Genomic DNA, 26,285 nt, shown 5'->3' on the forward strand with positions numbered 1-26,285 from the left:
ATGAGCAGTTACTATTTCTGCAGTTGTTTAGATCTGTCTTTATTTGTGTGAAAAGTGTTTTGTAATTGTGTTCCTATAGTTCCTGCATTTGTCTTGACAGGCTGAATCCCAAGTATTTCATGGAAAGTTAAATCTTTTTTTAAAAGTTTAGTATTTTATTTTCTCCAATTACATGTAAAAATAATTTTCAGCATTAGTTTTCACAATTCTAAGTTCCAAATTCTCTCCCTCCCTCCCTACTCCCCTCATTGAGAAGGCAATTTGATATGGGTTATACATGTGTAGTTATGCAAAACATACTTCTATGTTAGTCATGTTGTAAAAGAAAATATAGATGAAAAAACCCCAAAAAGAAAGTAAAAAAAATCTGCTTTCATCTTTATCTAGGCAACATCAGTTGTTTCTCTGGAGGACAGCATTTTTCATCACAAGCCCTTTGGGATTGTCTTGGATCATTGTATTGCTGGGAATAGCTAAGTCGTTCGCAGTAGATCATTGTTACAATGTTGCTCTTACTGTGTACAATGTTCTCCTGGTCCTGCTCACTTGACTTTGCATCAGCTTATGTGAGTCTTTCCAGGCTTCTCTGAGAACATCCTGCTTGTCGTTTCTCACAGCACAATAGCCGTCTATCACAATCACATAGCACAACTTGCTCAGTCATTCCCAAATTGATACACATCCCTTTAGTTTCCAGTTTTTGGCCATCAGAAAAGAGCTGATCTAGATATTTTGTACATGTAGGTTCTTTCCCTTTTTCTTTTTAATCTCTTTGGGATACAGAGCCAGACGTGGTATTGCCAGGTCAAAGGGACAGCATGGTTTGATGTGAAGGTTAAATCTTAAGGATGACACCAATAACAGGGCCCTAGTTCTCTGCCTGGGGCAAGTTTTCCAATTCCTGTGATTTTCTTGTGTTGCCTGAGGCAGCTCCCTGGTATTTTCTCTTAAAAAAGCCACACTGCAATGTCCACCGACAGAAAAAGGAGGGAAAGCATAGTCAGAGACACCAGGCACCTGCCGGCAAAGGGGATCCTGATATTTGGGAGAGGTCCCTCAAGTTGGGCCCTCACAGGAAAAACAACCACTCAACGGAGCAGCCAAACTGCGCATGTGCATCTGGCTGAGGGGGGGGCGGCGGTGAGCACATCATGCTCTCAACCTCTCAGGCTGTGCCCGCTACATCAGGGGCCACCAGTGGGGGCCTCAGACTGTCTGAGGGGACCCACCTCACCACCCCCTCCCATAGGAGGTACTCAGCAAAGAGGGGGACAACCAAAGAAAGTGTGGCTCTTTGGGAGAAGGGTCTGTGGGCTCCAAGGATTTCTGAGAAGCTTGGGGACTCACAGCTTAAGAGCCCTTTTTTCATAAAACAACACTGGGGGTGGGAGATGGGGGAGGGAAGTATCTGGGCCAGGCCAAAGAAAACCATTGGGCATCCACAGAAGGCCGCTAGTCTGTGGCCCTGGTTAGAGGGCTGACTTCCAGGTTGGTGCAGGGCCAAGGTGTAGCCCAAGCAAACTTATCTTGGCCCTTTACTGCACCACCCCCCAGCACCCTTCTCCCAGCCAAGACTTCCTGTGCCTACTGAGGACCTGCCTGTTTATTGTCCCCTCCTTGGCATCCTACAGGTTCCAGAATGATGTGGAACACCCAATATGAAAGGTGTTTATTTCTTTAGGTTCCAAAGTGGACAGTGGCTTGGTTCCCAGGCAGACTCACAACATCTTCTCTGCCACCATGAAAAGAACTCTCCCTTGGCTTTTATGCCTGCCTGGCTGCCCCCCCCCCCCCATCAAAAAGTCACCAGTCCCATAGGGCCACCATTGCGCCAATCCTGACTGGCTTAAACAAATTCCCAATAATGTGAGAATGACCCATTCAGAATTACAGCAGACCCTTCTGAGCCCTTGAGGGCAGGGGCTGTCCTTTGCCCAAGCCAGTGCCTAGCACGTCTGGGTGCCTAACAAACGTTTAATGATTGGGCCCTTCTCATTCTTGGGTCCCTGCCCCCTGGCCCTCACCACCCTCCTGCCCAACAGCCACAGTCTGCACCCTCCCTACAGGACGTACCTTCCAAAGCATGGCGATGATCCCAACCAGCAGCAGAACTCCACCAGCACTGCTTCCTAGGATGATGGGCAAGGTGAGAAGCCTGGGGGCCTTCAGCAGGATAATGGTGATCTGGAAGGACAGAGCCAACCAGCCGGTGGGTAACCTACCCAATGGGGAGAATACCACACTCTTCTCCAGAAATGTGAGGCCACTAGGGGGCGCTGCAGTGGAAAGCACAGGGTCCAGGGGGACCCTGGGCAAGTCACTGAACATGTCTGCCTTGGTTTCCTCAAATGTAAAATGGGGATAATTATAACCCCTCCCTCCCTCCTTCCCAGGATTGTTGTGAGGATTCCACGAGATAATATTTGTGAGATAATATTTGTAAAAAGAAAAATTTGCAATCCTTATGTTGCTATGTCAACATGGGCTGTTCATGCTTTATAAAAGTGGGTAAGAGACACTTGAATGGATGTTCCCCTACTCCCCCTTGCAGCCTTCGGCAAAAGTTCTTAACAATCCCACAGTCCCTGTGTTTCTGGTCAGTCACTGTCCAAAAGGGATGTTTCACAGACCCTGCTGCCTTCAAAGGCAGTAAGCCACCTGTCCAGGGAGGTATCCAAGCAGGGTCTGCAGCATGTCTCCTGCTCTGAGTTCAATTAAATACCATCTGCACTTCCCTTGCACTTGAAGGATTCTGCCTGAGAATTGAGGGGCAGGCTCCGAGGCCGGGCCACAAGCATGTGTGGAGCTAAGTTGTACTAAGACCTCCGGTGACTTCTGTGCTACTGGCTTTTCCCAGCAAACCCGGCCATCCTCTCTGAGAGGCCTCGAGTGACCCACGGGATTTAACCGAGGCCTTCGGACATCCAGAGCCACGCTCTTCTGCAGCCCTGTTGGCCAGAGAAAGGCTGCAGACAGCACACAAACCCTTCTCCCCTAACTTTCTAAACTTTCTGTTTCATTTTCATGGGAGTTGAGGAAGGCCACCTCAACAGGGCTCCGGGTCAAGCCAGCCCAGCACCCGAGGCATCCTAGGTGACCTCTGAAGAGGCGAAAGGGACCTTTGGTAGCAAGGTCAAGAGAAGGTGCCAGTGCGTGTGGAGAAGTCTCTCCCTTCACCTTAGGTTCTGTCACAGCTGGAGGGGACCAAGGGGCAGCGCACACACTGCTCTATGGCCTTTTTGGACTACCCAGATTCCGCCTAACAACCTGGTGCAAAGCTGGTTTCCTCTCGGAGGCGGCTTCGGCCCCCTCAGCCCCTCCAGCCCCCCAGGCTCCCTCCAGCCGCTTACCGAGCTCCTGAGGCTGCCCGGCCCCAGGCTCTCGTACACGCCTTCGTGGAAGGAGATCTCAGCGGGGATGCACAGCTTCGACAGGGCCTCGGGCAGCTGCGGCGGGGAAAGCGGCAATCAAGCAGATGAGAGGCCGCCCCGGCCCTCTCTGCTCCCCTCCCAAAGCCCCCTCCCCAGCCTACCTGCGGGCTCAGCTCCACCCCCAGCCCCACTTTGGAGGGGGCGGAGGACAGCGCACAGCGCAGACGCAGCCACTGCAGGTCCTGGCCAGGAAGACGACAGACGGGCGGTCAGAGGATGGCCAAGGGCACACCCCGGGATCCCTCGCCCTTCAGGGCCGGAGAGTCCCCCCAAGCCCCAGTCAGTGATGGGAGATCACACCTCTGGGGCTGGGGATTTCCTAAACAGGAGGCCGCACCCCAGGGGCGGAGCTCTGGAAATCTGAGGATTCCCTACACTGGAGGCCTCTCAAGGGCGGGGCTCTGGAAGGCGGGGCTGGGGATTTCCCTAGACTGGAAGCCAAGTCCAGGGGCGGAGCTCTGGAAGGCTGAAGAGTCCCTACACTGGAGACTACGCCCTGGGGGCTGGGCTTTTGGGAGGCGGGGCTGGGGAATTCCTTCCGGGTGGGAGGCCCAGCTTCTGGGGAGGGGCTCTGGAAAGTTGGGGATTCCCGAGACTGGGGGCCACGCCTCGGGGGCGGGGCTGGGGATTCCCCAGGCTGGAGGGCGGAGCTCTGGAAGGCTGAGGATTCGCTAGACCGGAGGCCACGCCTCGGGGGCGGGGCTGGGGATTCCCCAGGCTGGAGGGCGGAGCTCTGGAAGGCTGAGGATTCGCCAGATTGGAAGCCACGCCTCGGGGGCGGGGCTCCGGAGGGCCAGGCTGGGTAGCCCTTCTAGGCGCCAGGCAGGATCGCAGGCCCACACTCACCGCAGCCTCGGCGGGCTCTTCTGGGCAGCGGGCCTTGCACCCTGGTTCCCTGCTGCACTTCGAACCGGCCTGGAAAGCAGGAAAGAGAGGAAGGTCAAGTCTCCCTCTGGCATCGCCCCTAGTTTGCTAAGCCAGGCTCGGGCACAAGCCTACTGAGGGTAGAGAGGGAGGCGGCCGTTTTCCCTACGCATGCGCGCAGGGTGCAGCTGAGGGCCCCTCCTGTCGGTATCTGCCAATCCAATGCCCTCGGGCTGCGGAGAGGGGGCGGGTGCAGCTGCCTTGGTTGGAACCAGTCACACGAAGGAGAGCAGCCTTCGGCGCAGGTGCAGTGAAGCGCCTTTGGAACGGGCCCCAGAAGTACGCATGCGCGGGGCGCGGGCGGGACGGGCGGGAGATTCGAGTCCGGAAGCTTTCTGCAGCCTTTGGAGCGGGAGCAAGCGCGCCTCCCCCAGTGCGCCTGCGCGTGCCTGGCCAGCCCTGGCCGTAGCCGTTGGGCTTGCGCCGGGCGTTGGGCGGCCGCGATGGCGGCGTCCCGGGCCCCGCGGCCCCAGGCCCGACTGCTCCGAACCTATGGCGGCCTGGGCGGCGGGCGGCGGCGGGGCTCCGGGCGCGGGGCGCGAGCCCGGGTGGCGGCCGCGCCCTGGTTCTCCCCGCCCCGCGAGCGCCGGCGCCTCTTCTCCAGCAGCAGCAGCGGCCTGAGCGCCGGCAGCCCCGGCGTCGGGCCCGGCACCGGCAGCAGCAGCCCGGCCTCCACCCCGGACTCGGACCCCGACTTTTATCCGGGCCCTGCGCGCGGCTCCCCGGGGGTGACTCGGCGGGTGCTGCGGCGGCGCCTGAGGGCTCGGGCAGATGCGACCCCCGCGCGGGTGGACGGGACCCCGGGGCGAGAGGACCCCGAGGAGGAGGAAGAGGAAGAGGGGGCCAAGGAGAACCGGCCGCACCGTCACGTGACCGAGCGCTCCAGCAGGCTCCGTGCGCGGGGCCAGAGGCCGGGCCCCCCACTCTGTAGCACCCCGGGCCCGCCCGCTGCCCTGGACGCCAGCCTTGGCACCCCCACGGCCCCCCGCAGCCGTCTGGCCCGAAGCGTTCTGGCCGGCCTCAGCCCGGTCTGCAACCTGAGCCCGGGCCAAGCCCCCGAGCCCCAGCCCGCCGCCGAGGACAGCCTGGCCACCAGCACATCCCTCTTCAGCCCCATCCTGGAGCCCCCCGAGGAGCCCCGCATGAGACCCCGCCAGAAGGCGGCCAAGCGGGCCCTGGCCACCCCAGCCTTCCCACCGGACAGGGAGCGGCCCCCCAGAGCCCTCCCCCAGAGCACGGCCAGGAAGGCGTGCATCACCGGCTTCAGCTCCGCCCGCTGGAAAAGGAGCCAGCCCCCCCAGTCTGGACCCCGGAAGCGCCCCCGAGCCGCAGAGGGGGGGCGGGGCTGGGCCCAGAGGCGGGCCTCGCTCTCCTTCCACAAGAAGAAAGCTATCTTGGCCCAGCCGCAGCCCAATGGCACGACCTGCAGCTCCCTGCTCTTAGATTCATCGGCAGCCCCGAGCGGGGCCCCCTGGCAGACCTCCTCCATGTACTTGCTGACCCCCAACAAGTCCCTGACCCACGAGGAGCTGGTGTTGTCTGACGCCGAGAAGGTGTACCGCGAGTGCCAGCAGGAAGGGCCGCTGGCCTTTGACCTCTACCTGTCCCCGGACCGAATCCAAAGCTGCGATAAGATCGGGGAGGGTGTGTTTGGTGAGGTGTTCCGCACCATTGTGGACGGTCGCACCATGGCCTTGAAGGTCATCGCTATCGAGGGCGAGGAGCTCGTGAATGGAAGCCCGCAAAAGACCTTCGGGGAAATCCTGCCCGAGATCATCATCTCCAAGGAGCTGAGCCTCCTGTCCGAGGAGGCCCCCAACCGCACCGAGGGCTTCATCGGCCTGTACGCCGTGCGCTGTGTGCAGGGCCCCTACCCAGACATGCTGCTCCAGGCCTGGGACGCCTTCCGCAGCCACCGAGGCTCGGAGAACGAGCGGCCGGACTACTTTGGCCAGGAGCAGCTCTACGTGGTGCTGGAGTTCGAGTTTGGGGGCATGGACCTGGAGCACATGAGGAAGCAGCTGTCCTCCGTGGCCACGGCTAAGAGCCTGCTGCACCAGGTCACGGCTGCGCTGGCCGTGGCCGAGGAGGCCCTCCGCTTTGAGCATCGCGACCTGCACTGGGGCAACGTGCTGGTGAAGAGGACCAGCGCCAAGCAGCTGGGCTACACGCTCAACGGGCAGGCGGGCACCATCGCCACCCACGGCATCCACGTCAACATCATCGACTACACGCTGTCCCGCCTAGAGAAGGACGGCCTGGTGGTCTTCTGCGACATCTCCCAGGAGCGTGAGCTCTTCCAGGGCCAAGGGGACTACCAGTTTGAAATCTACAGGCTCATGAAAAAGAGGAGCCGCAACTGCTGGGCGCACTACCACCCCTACAGCAACGTGCTGTGGCTCCATTACCTGGCGGACAAGGTCCTAAAGGAGATGGCCTTTAAGAAGAAAGTCACCACGGCGCCCATGCGCCAAGTGAGGCAGCAGATCCAGGCCTTCCACAAGTCTGTGCTGGCCTTCGACTCGGCCACCGAGCTGCTGCAGAGCCACAGCCTGTTCCGATGACTGGCCCCACCCTGGATGTTGGCTTAGCCAGACTCCTGGATAGTTTTCTATGCTAGAAGAGTGTCTCTATAACTTTGTCTTTGAAAAGCACTTGCTAGCTGCAGTTTTCAGGTCGCCCCAAACTGAAAACTCAAAACTCTTTGAGGGATCGGTTCTATAAATCAATATTTTCTGTGTTTTCAGTCTTGGTTTTTTTGAGATGGGCCTAAACCCAGAGGAGCAGATTAGCATGAGTAGGTGAGGAAAGAGGGTGGCCTGGGGCTCCAGGCAGGTGGGGAGGGGTGGTGCCATGGCAGCGACTCCAGCCAGAAGCTGAGGAAGGCTGCATGCTGGAGGGCTGGAAAAGAGGGAGGCCAGGAGGGGCCAAAAGAAAGAACCTGGGAGGGAGAGAGTCCTGTAGGGCCAGGAGATGGACGGAGGAGGGGGGCAGGGGACAAGAGACACTGGGTCTGTTCCACTGTTAGCCCAAAGAGGAACCAAAATTCCCCCTCTATGGTCTGACCCCTTGATTTCCTCAAGGGGGTTGAAACTTGCAGTGGTTCCCTGGGGCTTTCTAGGGCCCGGTGGATAATGCTGGGCATCCCTCACCACCTTTTCCCTTGGTTTCCTGAGCATTTTGCTCCTTTTCTGGCTTAAGGAAGACCCCAAATTGAGAGTGCAGCAGGCCTGTTGAGAACAGTTTCTAGGTACCTGTGCGGTTGTTACATTCTTCAGTTTTATGATGTCATGGCCTTGCACTTTGGCAGGAACACAGACCTCTAATACAAACTCAGCTCCAAAGAGATTTTCCCCATGGATCTACAATGGGAACAGAACAGAGAAAGTCAGCCCCTTGTGCTTACCCAAGGCAGGCAAATTCCATCCCGGAATACCTACGTCAAACTGGAACTCTTTGTGCTCTGAAAGGCCTCGGCTGGGGGTCATGTACGTCACTAGGGGTCTGTGGATGAGATGACACCAATGAGCTCGAGGAGGGGAGGGGGTGAGGTCGGACAGGTCAGGACATGGGGGACAAAGGGTCCAAAGTGGATATAAATTAGCTGTTGGCCACAACGGGAGGCAGGAGGAGAGATTTGGGACAGTCCTGGAGACCAGTTAGAATGTGGGCACTTGGGAAGACTTAGTTGTAGCAGCTTCAGTTTGCCATTGACCCCAGCCCCCAGGGAAGCCACAGCCCCACTTACTTATGGAGAGCTACAGCAAGGTGGTACTTGACCTGAAGCTCCTGTCTCTCCTCCACTGGGGGCTGACCATTGGAACTGAGGAAGGAAAGGGAAGGCAGTCTGCTTCTTGGCCATGGCTTCCTGTTGGGACCTTCCCGCAGAGTCCAAGGGGAGGGCATGGCTGAGTGGAATGCCCGTTAAGTGTTCCAGGTGGTAACAATGGATGCTCCCTCCTTCTCCTGACTAATCCCTTATTTTAGGCAGACCCAGCCACCTTTGGGAGCGGATTCCAAAGATAGGGCTTCCTATGAGGGGAGGAGAGGGGGCACCAGAAGCAGCAGCCTTGTCTTTAAAATAAGACACTTTTTAAGGAGTTTCTAAAAAGCCTGGAGAGCCTATGGGGGCCTTAGTGGTCTTTAAAAAGATCTGCTGGCTGCAAGCTCCCTCTTGAGGCCCAAGGTTGTAACTGCTCAATTCAGGGTAACCAGGGCCTGCCTGTTTCTTCCGGGGAGCTAACCAAAGTCCCTGGAGTTAGAGAAAAGAGAACTAGCTTCTGACATCAGAGTTCGAAGCAGGGCCACAAGAAAGCCTGTGACATAATTAGTACTTTCTTGTTGTTGAGTCAATTCAGCGTGAAGCTGACTGTTAGTGACCCCACTGGGAATACTGGACAGGTTTTCCATTTCCTTCTCAAGGCAAACAGGGTAGAATGACTTGTCCAGGGTCACATAGCTAGTAACAATTTGAGGTTGGATTTGAACTTAGGTCCTCCTGATTCCAGGCTCTGCACTCGTAACCACCTTGCCCCCTTAATACTTACTTAGTAACATTAATGGTAATTTCTGCTGTTTCATTGGGAAATTTTTTTTCGTCTAGTTGCCAAGTTATTGATAAGTTGACCTGTTTTAAAGGAGAGACAACACATGAACATCTCTAAATCAACAAAACCATTTGGTCCTATAAGGGATGTTGGCTTGTGCCCTGGGAAAGGGCAAGGATGTTCAGGGCTTGCATGCTCCAGATGGTGGCACGTGTAGGCTAGGGCAGTCGAGATTGGGGTTTGAGCAACCTTGGGAGGCTAAACCTGGGCAAGGGGGCCAGCCTCCAGCAGTGAACATACATATGACTTCTTGAACACGGAGTGGCCAATCTTGCAGATGATGGCAGGTGTGGGATCCATGCACTCTATGGGGGGTGCGTAGGGCTGTGGACACACAAGGTGATACCATCAGAAGGGAAGGAAGAGAGACAGTTCCTTTTGAGAACCCTGGGGCTCCGGGTAAACTAGCAGTGTTCACATTTACATGGCATTGAGCCCCTTTAAAACCCACCTAATGTCCAGCCCACATCCCTCCGTGTTTTCCACAAGATCATCTTGTGGCCTGCCCTCCCTGCTCTGGTTGAAGTCAGGCTGGCTCTTGGCAATCACTGCTTTCTTTTCTAGTCGGTCACTAACCACCCCTTTGAGAACCATCTGAAACATTGCCAGCAGTGGAGTTAAGGTCAGTGACCTCTGCAGATTCCCTTCTCTTTGGGAGGAATGGTGGTGGCACCTTAAGGTTAAACACCTGGCCTCACCTTTTGGATTCTCTTCAGCTGTAGGTTTGGAGGGTGCATCAAAATCATTCTGGTCATGTAGGAGTCTTCCCCAGTGTTGGCAAGGTGAATGTTCATCGTTACTTCCCTTGTGACCCCCACCACTACTTTCTTCCTGCACAAGATATTTGGATGGGTGTATACAGTAGGTCTTACCTGTTGCATCATGTTGGCACCTGCTAAGCTTGTTATCCATTCAGACCCCTGAATCTTTATCCAACACCTCCCTCATCTCATATTTGGAAAATGATTAGTTTTGATCCAAGTGTGAGGCTGCATTTGTCCCTGTTTGAATTTCATCTTTCTGGATATGGCCCAAGGTTAGAAATCTACCACAGTCCCTTTGTGCCCTGAATCCCATCTGGCTTTGTGGCCGTGCCATTAACCCATCAGTCTCTGGCGTCAGTTCTTTCGCTGCACTCACTCAGCTCCATCCTTGCCCAGACCTTCCTCTCTTACCTGACATGCTGCAGTGATGCTCCTAACGTACGGTTAGGGCCAAACCATCCCCCGATCAGTAAAGGTCAGTGGCCCTCTAGTGATGGCCATTAGGGGCAACTCCAAACTCCTCCCTGTGGCCCTTACACCAGGCTCTCAAGGAAACTTTGAGCTTCGTCACACACTCCGCTCCTTCTGACACTAGTCCAGACAGGCCTGGCTTTTTCTCATATAACACTTGATCTCTTGTCCCCATGGCTCCATCCAGGCTGAGCCATGGCCCTGGCATGCATGCCCTCTTTCCCCTGCTTCTTAGACTCTGTTCTGTTTCTCCCTCTTTGGGGCCTGCAGAACCTTGCCCAGCTGAGCTCTAGAATCTCCTCGGATTGCTGAGAAGGGCATGAGCAGCCATACCCACCTGTTCTTTGAGCACCTGGGCTGTACCTCACTAGGGCAAGGCCCCTGACACACTTAGCTTGTCCACAGAAATGATTGTAGGGGTTCTAACCCAATCCAATCCAAGAAGCGTTTAGTCAGCATGGAAGGTATTGTGCTAGGCCCTGAGGGTGGGGGGAGGACCCAGACCAAATACAAAGCACCACTGCCTTCACCAAGCTGGCAGTCACTGTGGTGCACAGCATGGCAATAGACATGTATGTCCGTGGAAGTTTGAGAAGGAAAAGGAACACAAACAGCTAAGGAGATCAGGAACATTGTCCTCAGGAAGTGGTACTGGTGGTTTTTGAGAGAGGCGAGGAGCATGTGGAAATAGCCTTTGCAAAGGTAAAGAGGGGAGAGACAGGAGGCCACTTTTAGGAAACCTCAAGGATGCATCTGCTGGTCAGCACCTCTGAGTCTGTCTAGGCTTGGGCTTTAAGGCCCCCTACAGGTGTCACACACCCGGCAGCACTGGACGCCCCCGGTGTAGAGGATAGGGGAAGAGCAGCTATTAGAAGCTGACAGTCCAATAAGTCAAGTCCAGGCAAGAAATGATGAGCGCCTGAACCAGCCCACAACATTTGAGAGCCACCTGGATGGGGAGACCTGAAGCAGGAAGTCTAGACAGCTGGCAATAGAAATATAAAGTTTAGGCGAGGGTTTCAGGGTTCCTTTTCGGACAGGTTAAATCCCAACGGAGATGCCCAAAAGGTAGCTGTTGATGTGGGTCTGGAGCCTGGCAGGGAGATGAAAGCTGGATGTGAATCAGCTGCATTGACCTGAGAGCTGGTGATCCTGCAGAAGAGAATCTAGAAGGGGAAGAGTCTTGAGGGCCCCCATGGTTACAGAGCAGGGTGTGGTGATGAGCCAACCAAATTAGCCCGAGCTAGGAGGACAACCAAGAGAGAGATTAGTCTGAAAATCAAGGAGGAGAGAGCTGGTCCATTGGCCAAAGTGCAGAGAGCTCCAGAAGGATGAGGCTCTTGAATCTGGGTGTCAGGAGACCATGTCAAGCCAAGAGATGAGGGCTGGAGTCCCAGCTGCAAGAAGAGGGTGAGCAGAGGCTTTTAAAGAACTCGTTTGTGGAAGGGAGGCCTCTAAGAAGGCTGGAGGCACTGGAGGAATGGTGTAGGTGGGTGTTGTTGACTTTGAGGATAGAGAAGACCTGGGTATGTAGACAGGGAAGGTTGGGGAGAGAGGATGATGGAGGAGGGGATGAGCTGGTCTTGGCCAGGAGAAGGGGCTGCCCCTCCTGGAGAGGGAAGTTGTGGCCTGTCCCTAGTGCCTACTGTGCGCCGGCTCAACGGACAAACAAAATGTCGGCAGACAGGATGAAGGGTGAGGGGGCGATCTCAGAGATTACCAAAGCGGGTGATACCGCTCTCTGGGAGGCACTGGAACAATAGGGGTGGGATGGGCGTTGAGTAAAAGTTAGGGGGCAGTGGAAGCATAAGGAAAGAAGAGAAGAAAATTTTGAAAAACCGTACATGTTTCACCTGTTGTATAACAGAGTTAGAATTGTAATGATCACATTATTTTCCAAATAAACACACAAAATGTAAGTTATAACCTGTCAGTGGTCAAGCCCACCAACAGGACTTAAGAAGCAATGTTGCCAGGCAAGTGTGTTACACATTATCAGGAGGTCCAACACGCATCGGCAGGAGTATGTGTGTTGAATGACTTGTTTACAATACGGTACAGTTACATGAAATATTGTGTCATCAAAATTTCAATGCAGGAGAAAACCCACAAATTTACAATAAATTATTAAATTTAGGATGCATCATTTCAAAAAGTTATATATTTTTTGAAATGACGCAAATTTTAAAAAACTTAAAGGGTTAAAGAAAATAGGTTTCCAGGGAGACATGGAATACTTTTTCTTAAAGAGGGTGGTAAGTCAAATAAGTTTGGGAACAACCACATTAAGCAGAGGGGGATGGGAAAGACCAGGAGGCAGAAGCTAGTAGTTGGGGGTGAGCGGTTCAGAGGCAGGGAGGTGCACAGTCAAGGGAGAGGGGCATCTCAGTGTGCCGTAGGAATCAGACTAGAAAGGTGAGAGGCCCAGGCTGTGAAAGGCCATAAAAGCCAGGTGGGTGACTGGGGAGCCCCGTCTGACAGATGGTTTTAAGTGGGATGGATATCTGAGTGCGGCACTGGCATCCAGCTGGTGAAGGGAGCCCATTTTTAGCTCCACACAAGACAGAATTTCCAAGCACTTAAAGTTGTCATAAAATGGAACAGGATGCCTTATGAGGTAGTGAGTTCTCCATCACAGGAGGGAGGTGTTGGGGTAGAGGCCCGCTACCCCACCTAGGCTTTTGTAAAAGAGATCCCATCTGAATCCTATGTTCTGCACTCATTCTTATACTCCAGCCTGGGTGTTCCAGAGCTACGCAGGGCCACTTCCCTGAAGAAGATTGAAACTTACGGGGACAGGTGAGTCTTCAGCTTCAATTCGGCCACACAGACGGACTTATTCTGGCAGTTCTTCTCGTAGGGCAGCTGAAGGTAGATTCAGAGATTTGCATTAGACCATGGGGGGCGGGGGGCAGACGATTGTGGCTGCCCAGACTGGCATCCAGCCCCGGGCAGGGGAGAAGTTAAGGGTGGCTGGGGGCCCTCTGGAGGAGGCTGGGCAGCTGAACAAAGCCTGACCACTGGAGTAGAAGGACCATCTGAATTTGGGAAAGCCCTAATGCTCATCAGTAAAATGGACAAACGGAAGGGGAAGGTTGGTCAAGATGACCTCTAGGGCCCCCCCTGGCCTGTGGTCTCTGATCTTGTCTAGGAATCATTGGACGTTTTAAGGGAAATGTGGCCGGCGTCTGAGCACGTGTTAGATGTGTGGGCTCCTTCGAGGTCGCACTTGAAGGAACAGAGATGGTAGAGGTCCGCTGGTTACGGCCTCAGGCTTCCAGCTCTGCAGCTGAACAAAAACCACTCCCCCCCACCTCTGGCCCCCATAGTTCAGGCAGGGGGAGCTCCAGCTGCACATCTGGAAGGAGAATGCCCATCCCTTTCAGAGAGGAAGTCAACCAGCCCCTCGGTGCCCCGCTGCTTCGGCTGCAGCCTCGTTCATCGCCACGGCCCCCAAGGCCTTCGCTACCCCAGCTAGGGGGCCTGAGTTCCAATCCAGCTGTGTGACCCTCCTCAGTTGTAAAATCAGGACAATTAGGAAAAGCACCTCCTTCCCAGGTTGATGTGGGGATCAGATGAAATGACCTTGGGAAAGCACTTTGCAAACCTGAAAATGCTCCCCCAACATTAGCTATGGTTATTCATTGTCATTGGTGAGAGAAGGCAGCCCAAGTGTAATGCCCAGAGTTCTGACATCCAAGCAGCCCCAAAGCCAGGGACACGCGTGCACGCCCACACTGGAAACAGTGACTTCATCACCAGCGTTTTGGATTTCTTTTAATCTGCCACCCTGATTCTACTTTCAGACTCCATTCTCCCATCACCCCCGTCCTTCCTCAGGCATCAGAAACACAGGTCCCTTCCACCCACCGTTTCCACTCCTTCGATGAGCCCCAGAGGGACCACAAGGACCCACCCACCCATTGGGGGCTATCCCAGAGGAGCCCTAGGCAGGCCCTAGGCATGAGACTGGTGAGACTGGGACTGAGCTAATCCCTGAGGCAGCACTAGCCCATCCTGGGCCTTACCTCAAAGTGGGCAGTGGGCTTGCTGAGCTGATCCAGGATGGGTTGGGGGTGCTCCCAATGGCCCTCCAGGTTACTTAGCTGGTAGCTGACCTTGATTGTGATGTTGGAAAAGCAGTCATTGTCACATGCCTGCAGCAGAAGACGGAGGGGGCCTGGGTCAGCTGGTGGGAGCCTCTGGGGACTAGTCAGATGGGCGCTGGGTTCCCTGGCCAGCCGCCTCCACCCCAGCCACCCTGGAGCAGCTACACTTCCAGGTTTTCCCTGCACCAGTTGGGGTGGCCAGAGGAGCCCCCTCCCAAGGCCCTTCAGGCACCTGGGGCTTTGGGAGGCATGGGGCAGGTTCCTAACAGAAGGAATTTGGGACTGGCCAACCCGCAGACCTAGGGTCCTCAGGAAGCCTTTCTTGGTCATCCTGCCAAGAGTGCTCTTTTCTGGGTCCCCTCAGAATGTGGTTTCACTGGAGCAGGAAGCTCCTCCTTCCAGAGTAGCTTGGCATCTTGTTTGAGGGGGCCTCTGACAGGTGAAACCGCTTGCCCAGGGCCACAAAGCTAGGTCTTTCTGGCCTTGAGGCTGGCTTTCTCTCCCTAGCCCCCAGTACTTAGCCTTTTCTTTATAGGACGATTCTGCTAGGGCTATTCTCCCCCTTTACAGATGAAACTGAGTTCACACAGCTGGTGTCAGTCTTGCCGACTCCAGGCCCAGGACTCTGTCTACACTGTCCACACTGGGATAAAGAATATGGTAGACTAGCTCAGGCTGCCCCCACATCTGCCCAGAAGGTCTTCCCCCCTTATCCTGTGAAGCCCAATGCCAAGCCCCACCCCCACAAGGAAGCCTCTGATTCCCTTTGTTGGTAATGACCACCCTTCCTTTTGAGCCTAGCCTTCCATAAGACTGTAAGCTCCATTAGGGCAGGCACTGTGTCTTATCTAAACTTTGTATCTCCCCCAATGCTGAGCTCAGTGCCCTGCACATAGCAGGGATTTCTTGAATGTTTGTGGAACCCGATGAATGAGGGAGTGAGTAAGTGAGTGATTGGGTGAGGGAAGGAGGCACCACCTCCTGTGAGTGGACCCCACTCCCAGCAAACAGTAACCTACAGCCTCCTGTTGTCCCCAGGGTGTTGGGGGGCTGGGCCTGGCACTTTTCCCCTCCCCCATTCTCTTGTGCTTGAATAACTAAGAAGGAGAAATAGATATGATCAGGAGGGGGTGGGAGGAGGTGTGGGTGGAAAGACCCCCCACCCCCCACCCCAGCAGAGCTGAGTGAGGGCTGGCCCAGACGCCCCATGGCCTTTCCTGATTGTCCACTGCTTGAGGGCAGGGCAGGCTCACGGAGGTCACATCGTGAGCATCTGGTCATTGCCTCGGTCACACGTCCTCACTTGGCTTGGCCCCCATGCTGTCCCATGGACTGTGACCTGGCCCCTACCTCTCCCTCAGCTGGGATAAGCAGGAAGTCGACACAGCCAGGGCCCAGCCACTCCTGCTGGCTCCGAGAGCTCCGATCCTCAAACAGAACCCGCTTCCAATGCTTCTTCACATCTAGCTCGATGGTCACATTCAGTGGCAGCCCTTTGGCCCCTGGAGCAAGGACAAGAGCATCCTTCTGGGGCCGGCTGGCCCCCATGGCCCTCCCAGGCAGCCCCATCCCAAGGAAGGAGGACTTTCAGCCAGCCCAGAATGTCCAGATGAGTCTGCTTAGGGCCCTGCCCGCCCCGCCCCTCCAGGGCAGTGCTGACCACCCAGGAGGCCCTGGCAAGAGGGCCAGAGGAAAGGCTGAAGGGAAGGAGGAGGTGGGACCTGCGGCAGCCCTGGCCCCCTTCCTGTGCCCACGTGGCATCACAGGAGGCCCAAGCAGGGCCCACCAGGACCAAATTATGGAATCAGAAAAGCTGGGCCCGTCACTCTCTCTGCCTCAATGCCCTCATCTCTGAAATGGGGATCATGAGAGCACCTCCCACCCAGGGTTGTTGGGAGGGTCAGATGGGATAATGATTATACAATGCCTAGACCAGGGCCTGGGGTGGGGCAAGTAGGAGCCTAATAGGAGCCTAATCCTTCCTTCTTTCCTTCCTTCCTCCATCCTTCCTTCCTTCCGTCCTTCCTTCCTCCATCCTTCCTTCCTTCCTCCCTTCCTTCCTTCCTTTCTTCCTTCCTCCCTTCCTTCCTTCCTCCATCCTTCCTTCCTTCCTCCCCTCCTTCCTTCCATCCTTCCTTTCTTCCCTTCTTCCTTCCTTTCTTCTTTCTAGCCTCCCTTCCCATTCTCTACCTCCCTCCCTTCCTCCCTCCTCCTCCCTCTCTCCTTTTCCCCTCCCTCCCTCTCTTCCTCCTCCCTCTCCCCTTTTTCCCTCCCTCCTCTCTCTCTTCCTCCTCCTCCTCTTCCCCTTTTCCCCTTCCTCCTTCCTTATTCCCTCCCTCCTCATCCTTCCCTCACTCCCTCTCCTCCCCCCTCCCTCCTCCTCCATCTCTCCTTTTTCCATCCCTCCCTCCTCCTCCTCCTTCCCTCCCTCCTCCCTCTTTTTCCCTCTCCTCTTTTTCCCTTCCTCCCTCCTCCCTCCCTCTTTCCCTCCTCCTCCCTTCCTTCCATAGATCTGTAACCCTCAGGCTCTAAGGCCTGTGATCCTCAGCTCCCCCTTCCTGCTCTGTCTTCTTCCCTCCTTCAGGCACACAGGGCCCAGTCTCGCTCTCCCTTTCCTCCACCCCGGAGGAAATCGCTTTTCAAGCAGGGATCTAGTGAGGTCATTCACACTAAGGTCTAAATGACTGACCTCCTCCTTCATTCATGCCTCTCCAGGCTGTACCACGGACTCCCCCAGGTTTTCTTCATGGCAGCCTGAGCCTCCAGCCCTGGGGCCTCCACCTCTGTCTGGGGTCCCTCCTAGAAGCCCCTTTGTAAGGAGGATGCCCAAGCCAACCTGCCCTCATTTCTCTCTCAGCTGCCTGCCAGACCTCTGCTCCATTTCATGTATGGTCTGGCCCCACTAGACTGCCCACTCCTTGAGGGTGCACACTGTCTTTCTTTCTGATGGCACTGGCATTCCCAGCACTTGGCACAGTGCCTGGAATGTTATGCTTGGCAAAAAGAGGGACAGCTGGGGAGGGGTGGTCTAGGCACAGGAGAGACCATCAAAGAGGGGCCCAGGGCCCCAGGAAAAGGAGGTATCAGATGCTACAGTAGCCCAGCCAGGAAAATCAGGAGGGAGAGGGGGCCAGAGAGCCCAGGGAACTGATCCTGCAAAGAGCAGAGATCAGGCACCTACCAGCCTCCCACCTACGTGTCAGGGGGCCCAAAGAGAAAGGGACAGCGAGGTTCCCAGCCCCCCAGGGCTGAGCAGGGTGGGCCCCTGGGCTTGTGCACACACACAGCATACACACACTCACACATACACTCACACACAACATACATACAAATATACATTCACACACATACACTCAGCCACACATACATATACTTACAAACACATACACATGCACATACACACATATACACATATTCACACATACACACAGAGGTACTGCCACGAACACACACACGCACACACTCACTCACACACACACATACTCGGACATACGCATGCATACATACACACAGAGGTACTGCCACGTACTCACACACACATATTTATGCACACACATGCACATACACACATACACACATATGCATGCACACATACACAGAGAGGTACTGCCACTCACACACATGCACACGCTCACACAGATACACACACACGCACACACACACATACTCACAGACACACACATACTCTCACACATGCACACACACACGCACAAACTCACACACATACACATGCACACACACACATGCATTCACACACATACACACACTCATACACGCACACACTCACACACATACACTCATACACTCACACACTCACACACACGCATACACTCACACACACCCTCGCGGGTACCTTTCCTGGCCCATGGGCTGTCTGGGGTCATCTCAAAGCACAGTCGGGTGCTGATGTTCTGATAGTGGCCAGGCCTCACCATGCTGGGGCTGAAGATCATGGCAGCCTGTGGCCTGACCACAGGCCTGGAGCTGGAGGGAGTGGAGGGAAACTTGGTGAGCCAAGAAAGGGGGGGCGCTGTTGGGTGGACTTTGGGAGGTTTTATATCAGGGAGGGGCTGCTTGTGGGGCTCAGACTCACCTCCCCCCCATTTACGTGACCCCCAGTGACCCCCAGCTGCACTCTCGGACCCCCCCCCCCATGTTCCATCCCCACCCCTCCTGAAGAGTCTCGGACATTCCACTGTTGGAAGGGATGCCCCTCAGTGATGGGGAAGGGACAAAGGGCCAGACTTGGGACATTCCTACCACAACACAGCTGCCCGGCCCAGAGAACCAACAGCGACATCATCCAAGCCGTCCCCAGAGATGTCAACTCCGCCATCGACGGACACCCCAAAATACCGCAGCCCTGGGGCCAGGTTGGCTGCTCGGACCCACTGCCAAGGCAAGGTCCATCTAGCCTTCAGTGAAAGCCTCTGACTCCCCTGCAGTCCCTTCCCACCCAAGGAAGCTCCTGGAAAGAGGCTGAGGCCTGGCCCTGGCATTGCGCATGGGGGCCAGGGTCCCCCAGGGCCCTCCTCCCCCACCCCAGAGCCAATACAGGTCCAGCCACCCTGGCGAGTCACCTCACTGGCCAGGGCCTCACTGTAAAGTGAGGGAGCTGGGCCAGATGTCTGCTGGGCCCTTGGCAGCTGCCACAGGGGATGGAGCACCAGGCCTGGAGTTGGCAGGACCTGAGTTCAAATCTAGCCTCACATACTTCCTGCCTGCCTGTTTCCTCATCTATGGAGATGATAACAGTGCCTCCTTCCCAGGGCTATTGTTGTGAGGACCAAGTGAAATCAGGTTTGTAAAGCGCCAAGCAAGTGCCAGCACATTGTAGGTGCTCCCTGCCTTCCTCTCTTCCAGCTCTACAAATGTGCTCCTGTGATCCTAGGCACACCAAAGGGAATACCACCGAACATGTCTCTGTGTTTTTGCATGTGTGTATGTATGTGCTCACGCACATGTGTGTGTGTTTGTGTGCATGCCTGTTTATATTGTATATCTGTGTTTGTGTGTTTGTGCATCATGTGTGCGTGTGCATGTGTATGAGGAGGCACGCCCCCCAGTTTTCCACCCCTCGATCCTGGGAAGATGGCAGGTGTGCTGTGGGCCTGCCCTGTATGGAGCGGAGGGGGAGAGGGGGCTCTGGGAACACCACACGGCCCCTCACTGCCCGTCTCCCGCTACCTGAGAAGGGCTGCCCGCGATGCCGTCAGGGTGCCCGTTATAGATGTAGATGCTGCCGAAGCTGGTGTCAGCGCCCACCGGGTACCCCTCCAGGGGCGCCCCGATGACCACGTCGCCCAGTCTGTCCTGGTTGAGGTCCCCTGCAGCAGCGATTGCAAACCCGAATCTCGCAAAGACAAACTGGGGCCGGCCGCTCAGGGTCAGCGACAGCACAAAGGAGTCAGGCTGAAAGTGGAAGCAGAGAGGGGGACCCGCTCAGAGAATCCCCTGTTCAGGCACCAAAGACCTGGGGTCAACAAGACCTGAGTTCCAATCCAGCCTCAGGTGCTCGCTGGCTGTGTGATCCTGGGCAAGTCACCTCAGCTCTGCCTGTCTGTCCTCACAGCACCAGGGCTGCTTCGAGGGTCAGACAAGCTAATGTTCGTGAAGTGCTTTGGCCCAGTACGGCGTCCTCTCAAGGCTGGCTCTCCCGCTGTGGCTCCTCCGCAGAGAGACAGCTGAAGCTTGCGGGTCGCTGGGTCGGCATGTTGGTGCTATAACTGAGCCCGCAGCTGAGCTCCTCCTGGGCTTCGGCTGCCCCGCCCCCATCCCCTCCTGGAGTCCTCCCTGAGGGTTAAGACCCTGGGCAGGTAGTGGGGTGCATGGGCCCATGGGCCGTCAGGACCCTGACACCCCACCCCACCTCCTGCCCAGAGTCCTGGGCTCTCCCTCTGGCCCCTGCAGGAGGGGCAGGCCTCAGAGAAGGCCCCAGCCAGGGCTCTGGTCCCAGGCCACCAGGCTGCATGGGGGGGGGGGGGGGGGGCGGGTCAGAGGCCCTGAAGCCAATCATCTGTGGGCTTTCTGAGGGAGGTGCCAGCCTCTGCCCATCCAGAGTGCTCCGGTTTCTCCTTACCTGCCCTTCCAGGCGGTACACATATACCCGGCCTTCTTCCCCCCGAACATGATAAAAGGGTGCTCCCACGAGCAGGTGGTCCGTGACCCCATCCATGTTCACATCCAGGGTGCAGAGCTCGGAACCAAAGTAGGAACCCATCTAGAACCCAGAGAGAAGTTTGCAGCCTGAGCCCTGCACTGAGGCTGAACCTGGTGGAGCTCAGGGCAGACCCCAGGAATCTGAGGGGCCGAAGGGGAGGAGCACTCTCAGCCTGGGACCAGCTGCCTCCTCCTCCTTGAGGCTGCGGAGCCTATCCCACCTCTCTGATCCCCCAGCTCCAAGAAACCCTCCCTGCCGACCCACACCCAGCTGACCTCACCACCTAGCCAATGCTAGGGTGTCCCCCATCAGTAAACGTGGAGCGACTTGGGGACAGTTTGGTCCTGAGCCCATGGCTGACCCGACCTTAAGCCCCTGGGCTCCCACTCTGGGGAGGCTCAGGGCAGTCAGATGGAAACCCGAGGCCAAGGCCTCAGAGCTGAGAGAGCTCCAGCCTACCTGTGGCTCGCTCTGGTCCCAAAGGATCCTCCCTCCCTCCTGCAGGGCTGGTACCTGCTCTCCCTCCAGGACAGGGAGGAAGCCTAGGGCTGGAGCATCCCTCCTGAAGGAGAGCACCTTTCCTCTCTGGCCGTGCTGGGGTGCTCCGGCGAGGTAGGAGGTGCCACTGCGTGCCTTCACTGATGTCAGTGAGTAGCCTGTGGGGGAGTCACAGGTGAGCCAGGAAGCAGACCTGGGGACGGTCACAGCATTGGCAGAAAGTGTAAGTCCTTTTGTGCCTGATGTGGGTGGGGAGAGGGCCAGCTGGGTCCCCATCTGAGCAGGGACCTGAGCAGCCAGACTGCCTTCCACCCCGCACCAGGCTCCCTGGAGTGGGGTAAGAAAGGAGGGGCCAGTCTGACTGCTTCCAGCAGTGGGGTGTTTCCTAGGGTCCCTGAATTCAGAGCTGCAAGGGCCCTGAGAAAACACCTCCTCGGACCCCCACATTTTACAGATGGGCAAGCTGACATTCACAATGGGGAAGAAACTTTCCCAAGGTCACCCCAGGGGTTAAGTAGCAGGCGTAGGGCTCCACGTCAGGGGAGGGTCCTCAGTGTAGCATGCCACCCAGCATCCCTTTTTGGTGGTCAAGTCTGCCAGTGGTGCATGCTTGCTTGCAAATGCTCATATGCAGGCGGGTGCACACATGGCCACAGTCTGCCTCAGTCTCTCTGTCTGTACCTGCATTCCCCTCCACCCTCCCATCCCCCTAACCCTGCCAGAGCCCTTGAAGATGGCCCTGAGCTAGATTGGGCTAGATTCTGAAAACCTGAGCTCAAAGGGGAGACCCCAAAAGGGCCTCCCAGAGGAGAAGCTGCCCAGCTTTGCACCTGAGCTGACCTATTCCTGCCCCACCCCCTGGCTACTTGGTGGGTTTCTGGGGCATTCATTAGGGGGCTGGTGTTCCTGAGGGATCCCTAGGATGGCTGAAGTTCCTTTGGGGCTGGGGATGTCAGACCGGCCTCCCTCCTTCCCCGTCCAGAGTCGCCCCAGCCTTGCCCCTCACCCAGGTAGCTGTACTGGGCAGTCCTGGGCTCCTTCATGGACTCATTGAGGAAGTGAAACTGATGGCTGTCTGTGTTGTACAGCATAACCCCTCCTGACCAGTCAAAGGCCCCCACAGCTCCCAGCAGGACCTGCTGCTACCATAGCCAGGAGAGAACAACCACTGTGGGAGGGGGTGTAGGGAGGAGAGGGGATGGAATGGGATGGGATGGGCCTTAATTGTTTGTTGATCAAATAAGTGAATGAGGTCATTCCGTTCTAAGGAATTTATTATAATGAAAATGGGCCAAAGAATGGAGGTGAGGAAGATTGGAGGAGGGAAGTGGCATCCTCCCCCACCCCCACCTTGAGATTAGCAAAGGCCCAGGGTGCTCTTTAGCCCAGCTGCCCACACCCCTGATTCACAATATTTTTAGCTCCTTGGGAGAGGGGTGGGAGGGTCATGTGTCATCTGTCTCAGTACCTAGGAAGGTGCCTAGCACTTAGTGGGAACTTATGAACTATATTAGTGAACAAGAGAATGAACAGACGAATGGGTGGGTGGATGGGTGGATGGATGGATGGGTGGATGGGTGGATGGGTGGATGGGTGGGTGGATAGATGGATAAATGAATGAATGGATAGGTGGATAGATGGATGCCTGGCTGTCTGGCTGGGTGGGTAGGTGGATGGACAGATGAATGGGTGGATGGGTGGGTGGATAGATGGATAAATGAATGAATGGATAGGTGGACAGATGGATGCCTGGCTGGCTGGCAGGTGGGTGGGTGGATGGGTGGGTAGGTAGGTGGATGGACAGACGAATGGATCCAGAGGAGGGCTCACCCATACCTTGCCCAGGACGTGCACACTGAAGCCGATCTGGGCCAGCTCATACTGTAAGGCTTCTCCAATAGTGCCTACAAGCCAGAGAGGCATGACCTGAGATTGAAGCTGCTTTGCATTCTTCAGGGATGAGGCCAGATAGTGAAAGAGGCCACTGATGGAAAGGTGCTCAGATCCCTAATTTAATTTACAGCCAGGGTCAGTGTCCGGGTCATGGCAAGCCCTCGTTGTGGCTCATTTCCATCATGCTGGGGCAAGCCTGGCTGTCTGAGACCCATAGAGGAAAGCGATGGTGTAGATCGGGGTGGGGAGGGGCAGAGTTTGCATGACAATAACCTGTCTGTGAAGGGCATGCCAGAGCTGCAGCGTTAGAGGATGGGGGGGAGGGGCAGCCATACAGTGATCAGCCGAAACCCAATAGAAATCAGGTTCAAGGCTGCCTAATGGCCAGTACGTTTTCTTTTCTCATCTCAGCCATGAGTCTCTGACTGCATTGGCCACGGATGCCCATGCCCAAGGGTTCTGAGGTTCCTGCCTGAGGACCAGAGTAGCAGAGAGGGAGGAGAAAGAGAAAGGGGCAGGGGAGGGGGAGGGGGAAGAAGAAGAGAAAGAGGAGAAGGAGGAAGAGAAAGGGGAGGAGGGGGAAGAGGAAGAAGAAGAGAAAGGGGGGGAGGAGGAGGTAAGGGAGGAGGGGCAGCCAGAGCAGCTGCGGGGCTTGGCTTGCACAGTGGGGTTTCCTCGGGACCATGCAAGGGGCCACCTTCTACACTGATGATCCTTTGCTCAAGGCTGCTCAGCAGTCCGTCCAGAGCCGAGTAGTCAGTCACCTTGAAGGCGTGGGTCTCATCGGGGTCTGAGGCGATCAAGTGCAGCTCCTGGTTGGCCTTTGTGTTGTTGAAAGCGGCTCCAACCTGTGCCCAATGCCGGGAAGGGAGGAAAGGAAGGAAGGGGAGAAGAAGCATTTATTAAACCCCTACTATATACCAGGCAGTGTGCCTCTGAGTGTCTGGGGGGAGAGAGTGAGGACAGCAGTGAGGGATGCATGGGGAGCACCAGAAAGTGGGGAAAGGGCACGTCTGCCTGGGTGGGGAGGGGAGGGACAAGAATGAAAAGCCAATGGTTGGGACTGCCCCCTCACTCCCTAGAGCCAATCACTCAACCAGTTTGGCAGACTCTTGAGAGGCGGTGGGCTAGAGTGGATAAAGAATCAATTTGCCTCAGTTTCCCTATCTGCAACCTTGGCCGTGGCAGCCCTCCAGGGAGGGCGCATACAGTGCTTTCCAGATCTCAGAGAGCTAGGAGTCTCTTGTGCCTGTCCAGTCTCTCCATCCACGTCCAAGCTGAAGCCTCCCTCATCTCCTTGCAGTCACCTCCCCTCCATGTCCCAGCTGCCAGAGCATCATTGCCTTACTCACAAATCTTGGGTGACTCCCTCCTCCCTCTCAGATAAAACACCAGACCTACAGCCAGGCATCAAAAGGCCTTCCCAGAGCAGCTCTCCCCGACCTTGTCGATTTAGTTCATCGGGTGGCCCTCCGTGCTCTCCGTGGCAGGCACACAGGCGACACGCCAGCTCCTGCCTCTGCACTTTTGTCCCTCACTCTTCCCCTTCACCTCTGAGGTTCCTCAGAGTTCCCGGCTTCCCTCCAAGATGAGCTCGGGCCCCCCTCCTAGCCACATAAGGCCTTGGTTGGCCCTCTTCTGGGGTCTCCCTGTATTGCCTCCTCTAGGAGTGGGGCAGGGCCTTGGTCTCCTCTGTGCATCCTGGCATTGATGGTTTGGGGAAGAGAAGGCCTTGAAGGCTATCAGCTGAAATGAGGCCAGGGATCCCACTTTGGGTCACATCCTAGAGGCATCAAGGAGGAGCTGAGGCTGCTCTCAGGCCCATGTAGTGCGGAGCTACAGAACTAAGCTCCCTGTGGGCAGGCCCATCTCTCCCTCTTGGCACCCAGTGCTGGGCCTGGCTCAGGAGAGGTGGGTCATCCTTATCCCCCTCCCCCCAACAGTGACTCACCCCAATGGCAAAACGCTCAATGCCCTTCATCTGAGGAGAGTGGATCACAGTGCTCAGGTTCAGGGGGTCCTGAAAAATGTCACCATCCGTCAGCACCACAATGACCTTATAAGCCTTCTCCCGGGATCCCCGGCTGGAAGTGAAGACAGAATCCCTGGAAAAAAAAAGTTGGAGGTAGGGGAAGGTCCTGGGAGATGGTATGGAAGGAAGGGGTGCCCAGCCCACTGGAGTCGAGGCTTGTCCTGCTCTGCAAAGCCCCCGGCGGTCTCAGTGACACGGGTATGTGTTTGGGTGTGGGTACATGGAGAGAGTTCCCAGTGAGGATTAAGGTTGGGGGGCCACCACCTGGGAGGTCAGGGTTCTAGGCCACTGACCTGGGGGGTGGGTATCATTTTGAGCCTCAGTCTCCCATCTGTAAGATGGGAATGAAAATCCTGACAGTATGAAGCACCCCCCAGGGTTGTCACAGATGCTGCTGTTGGTCAGGTGGGACCTGGCCCCTTCTTTCCTCCAAGGGGCTGAGCATGACCCCATTGCACTCACAGGACATGCTGGATGGCTGAGGCAGTCTTAGTCACTTTCCCCACTTGGATTATGTTCATGACTCTCTGGAGGGAGGCATCGACGTCTCTGCTGTACTCAAGGTCAAATTCTGTTTGGATCACTTCCCCATACTGGACCACTGCAAAGCGGCACTGCAAGAAAGGGGCGCCCCAGCCCCCACCCCAGATGTGACAACCCCAAGGGCTTGAGGGAGCCTGGGGGAGCCGGTAGGAAGAGGAGTCACAGGCAAGAATTCTCCAGTAGGTGTCGTGGGATACCCCACTGATGGTCTGGAATGCTCCCAATGACCACCAATGCAAAATCTCCCTGGCCTCCAAGGTCCAGGTAGGGCTGGCCCCACCCCTCATGCCTGCCCTGTCTCTGGGGGCCAGGCTTCTAGTCCCACCTGTCCCTTTCTTTTCCCTGACCTGGGCTAGCCTCATCTCCCTGATCAGACTAGGATTCCCTAGGGGCAGGCCCCAGTCTAAGCTTTCTCTTGCTCCAATATAAAAGGTTCTCAAGGCACCTTGTAGGATGGGATGGGATGTGAGCAGGCTTCACATATTTCATGTCCGTCTCTCAGGACTATAGTGTGGGTTTTCACCAACACTCAGATTTAAGGGGCCCTACTGCTCTGAATCATGGGGGAGAGTCAAGGACAGAGTCATGGCCAGAGGGCCTGGGCTTGTAGCCAGGGCAGGTGCTCAAAAGTGGCAGGTACCTCAAAGCATTTCTTATAGAAGGTCTGCATCATGTTGTGGATGAAGTCCTTGGCTCTTTGGAAGTCGGAGGGGTCTATACTTCCAGACCCATCCAGGACAATGGCGATCTCTGTGCCTGGCATTCATAAAGACAGATTCAAAACAACTCCTGGAGCCCCTGGGGATGGAGTTCAGGACACCCTGAGGTGTATGTGGGGGAGCTGTGAGAGGCC

General features: G+C 56.0%; 1 protein-coding gene across 1 annotated transcript in view; it reads right to left on the reverse strand.

Moving 5' to 3' along the window:
• Positions 1-632: 632 nt before the first annotated feature.
• Positions 633-26,285, reverse strand: part of ITGAE (integrin subunit alpha E) — a 53,695-nt gene continuing 28,042 nt past the window's right edge. The window contains 25 exon segments of the mRNA XM_036755850.1: positions 633-961; positions 2,074-2,184; positions 3,351-3,446; positions 3,533-3,613; positions 4,278-4,346; positions 7,610-7,717; positions 7,796-7,903; positions 8,103-8,178; positions 8,903-8,982; positions 9,203-9,286; positions 9,661-9,793; positions 12,989-13,062; positions 14,226-14,354; positions 15,657-15,808; positions 18,160-18,290; positions 18,567-18,697; positions 19,494-19,718; positions 20,386-20,526; positions 20,980-21,122; positions 21,971-22,106; positions 22,801-22,868; positions 23,555-23,705; positions 24,809-24,962; positions 25,352-25,503; positions 26,073-26,188. Coding sequence (XP_036611745.1) covers positions 869-961; positions 2,074-2,184; positions 3,351-3,446; positions 3,533-3,613; positions 4,278-4,346; positions 7,610-7,717; positions 7,796-7,903; positions 8,103-8,178; positions 8,903-8,982; positions 9,203-9,286; positions 9,661-9,793; positions 12,989-13,062; positions 14,226-14,354; positions 15,657-15,808; positions 18,160-18,290; positions 18,567-18,697; positions 19,494-19,718; positions 20,386-20,526; positions 20,980-21,122; positions 21,971-22,106; positions 22,801-22,868; positions 23,555-23,705; positions 24,809-24,962; positions 25,352-25,503; positions 26,073-26,188 — 2,942 coding nt within the window. The 3' untranslated portion in view covers positions 633-868.

The sequence above is a fragment of the Trichosurus vulpecula genome, chromosome 4 (genome assembly GCF_011100635.1).
Source record: "Trichosurus vulpecula isolate mTriVul1 chromosome 4, mTriVul1.pri, whole genome shotgun sequence".
In the NCBI taxonomy this organism is placed as follows: domain Eukaryota; kingdom Metazoa; phylum Chordata; class Mammalia; order Diprotodontia; family Phalangeridae; genus Trichosurus; species Trichosurus vulpecula.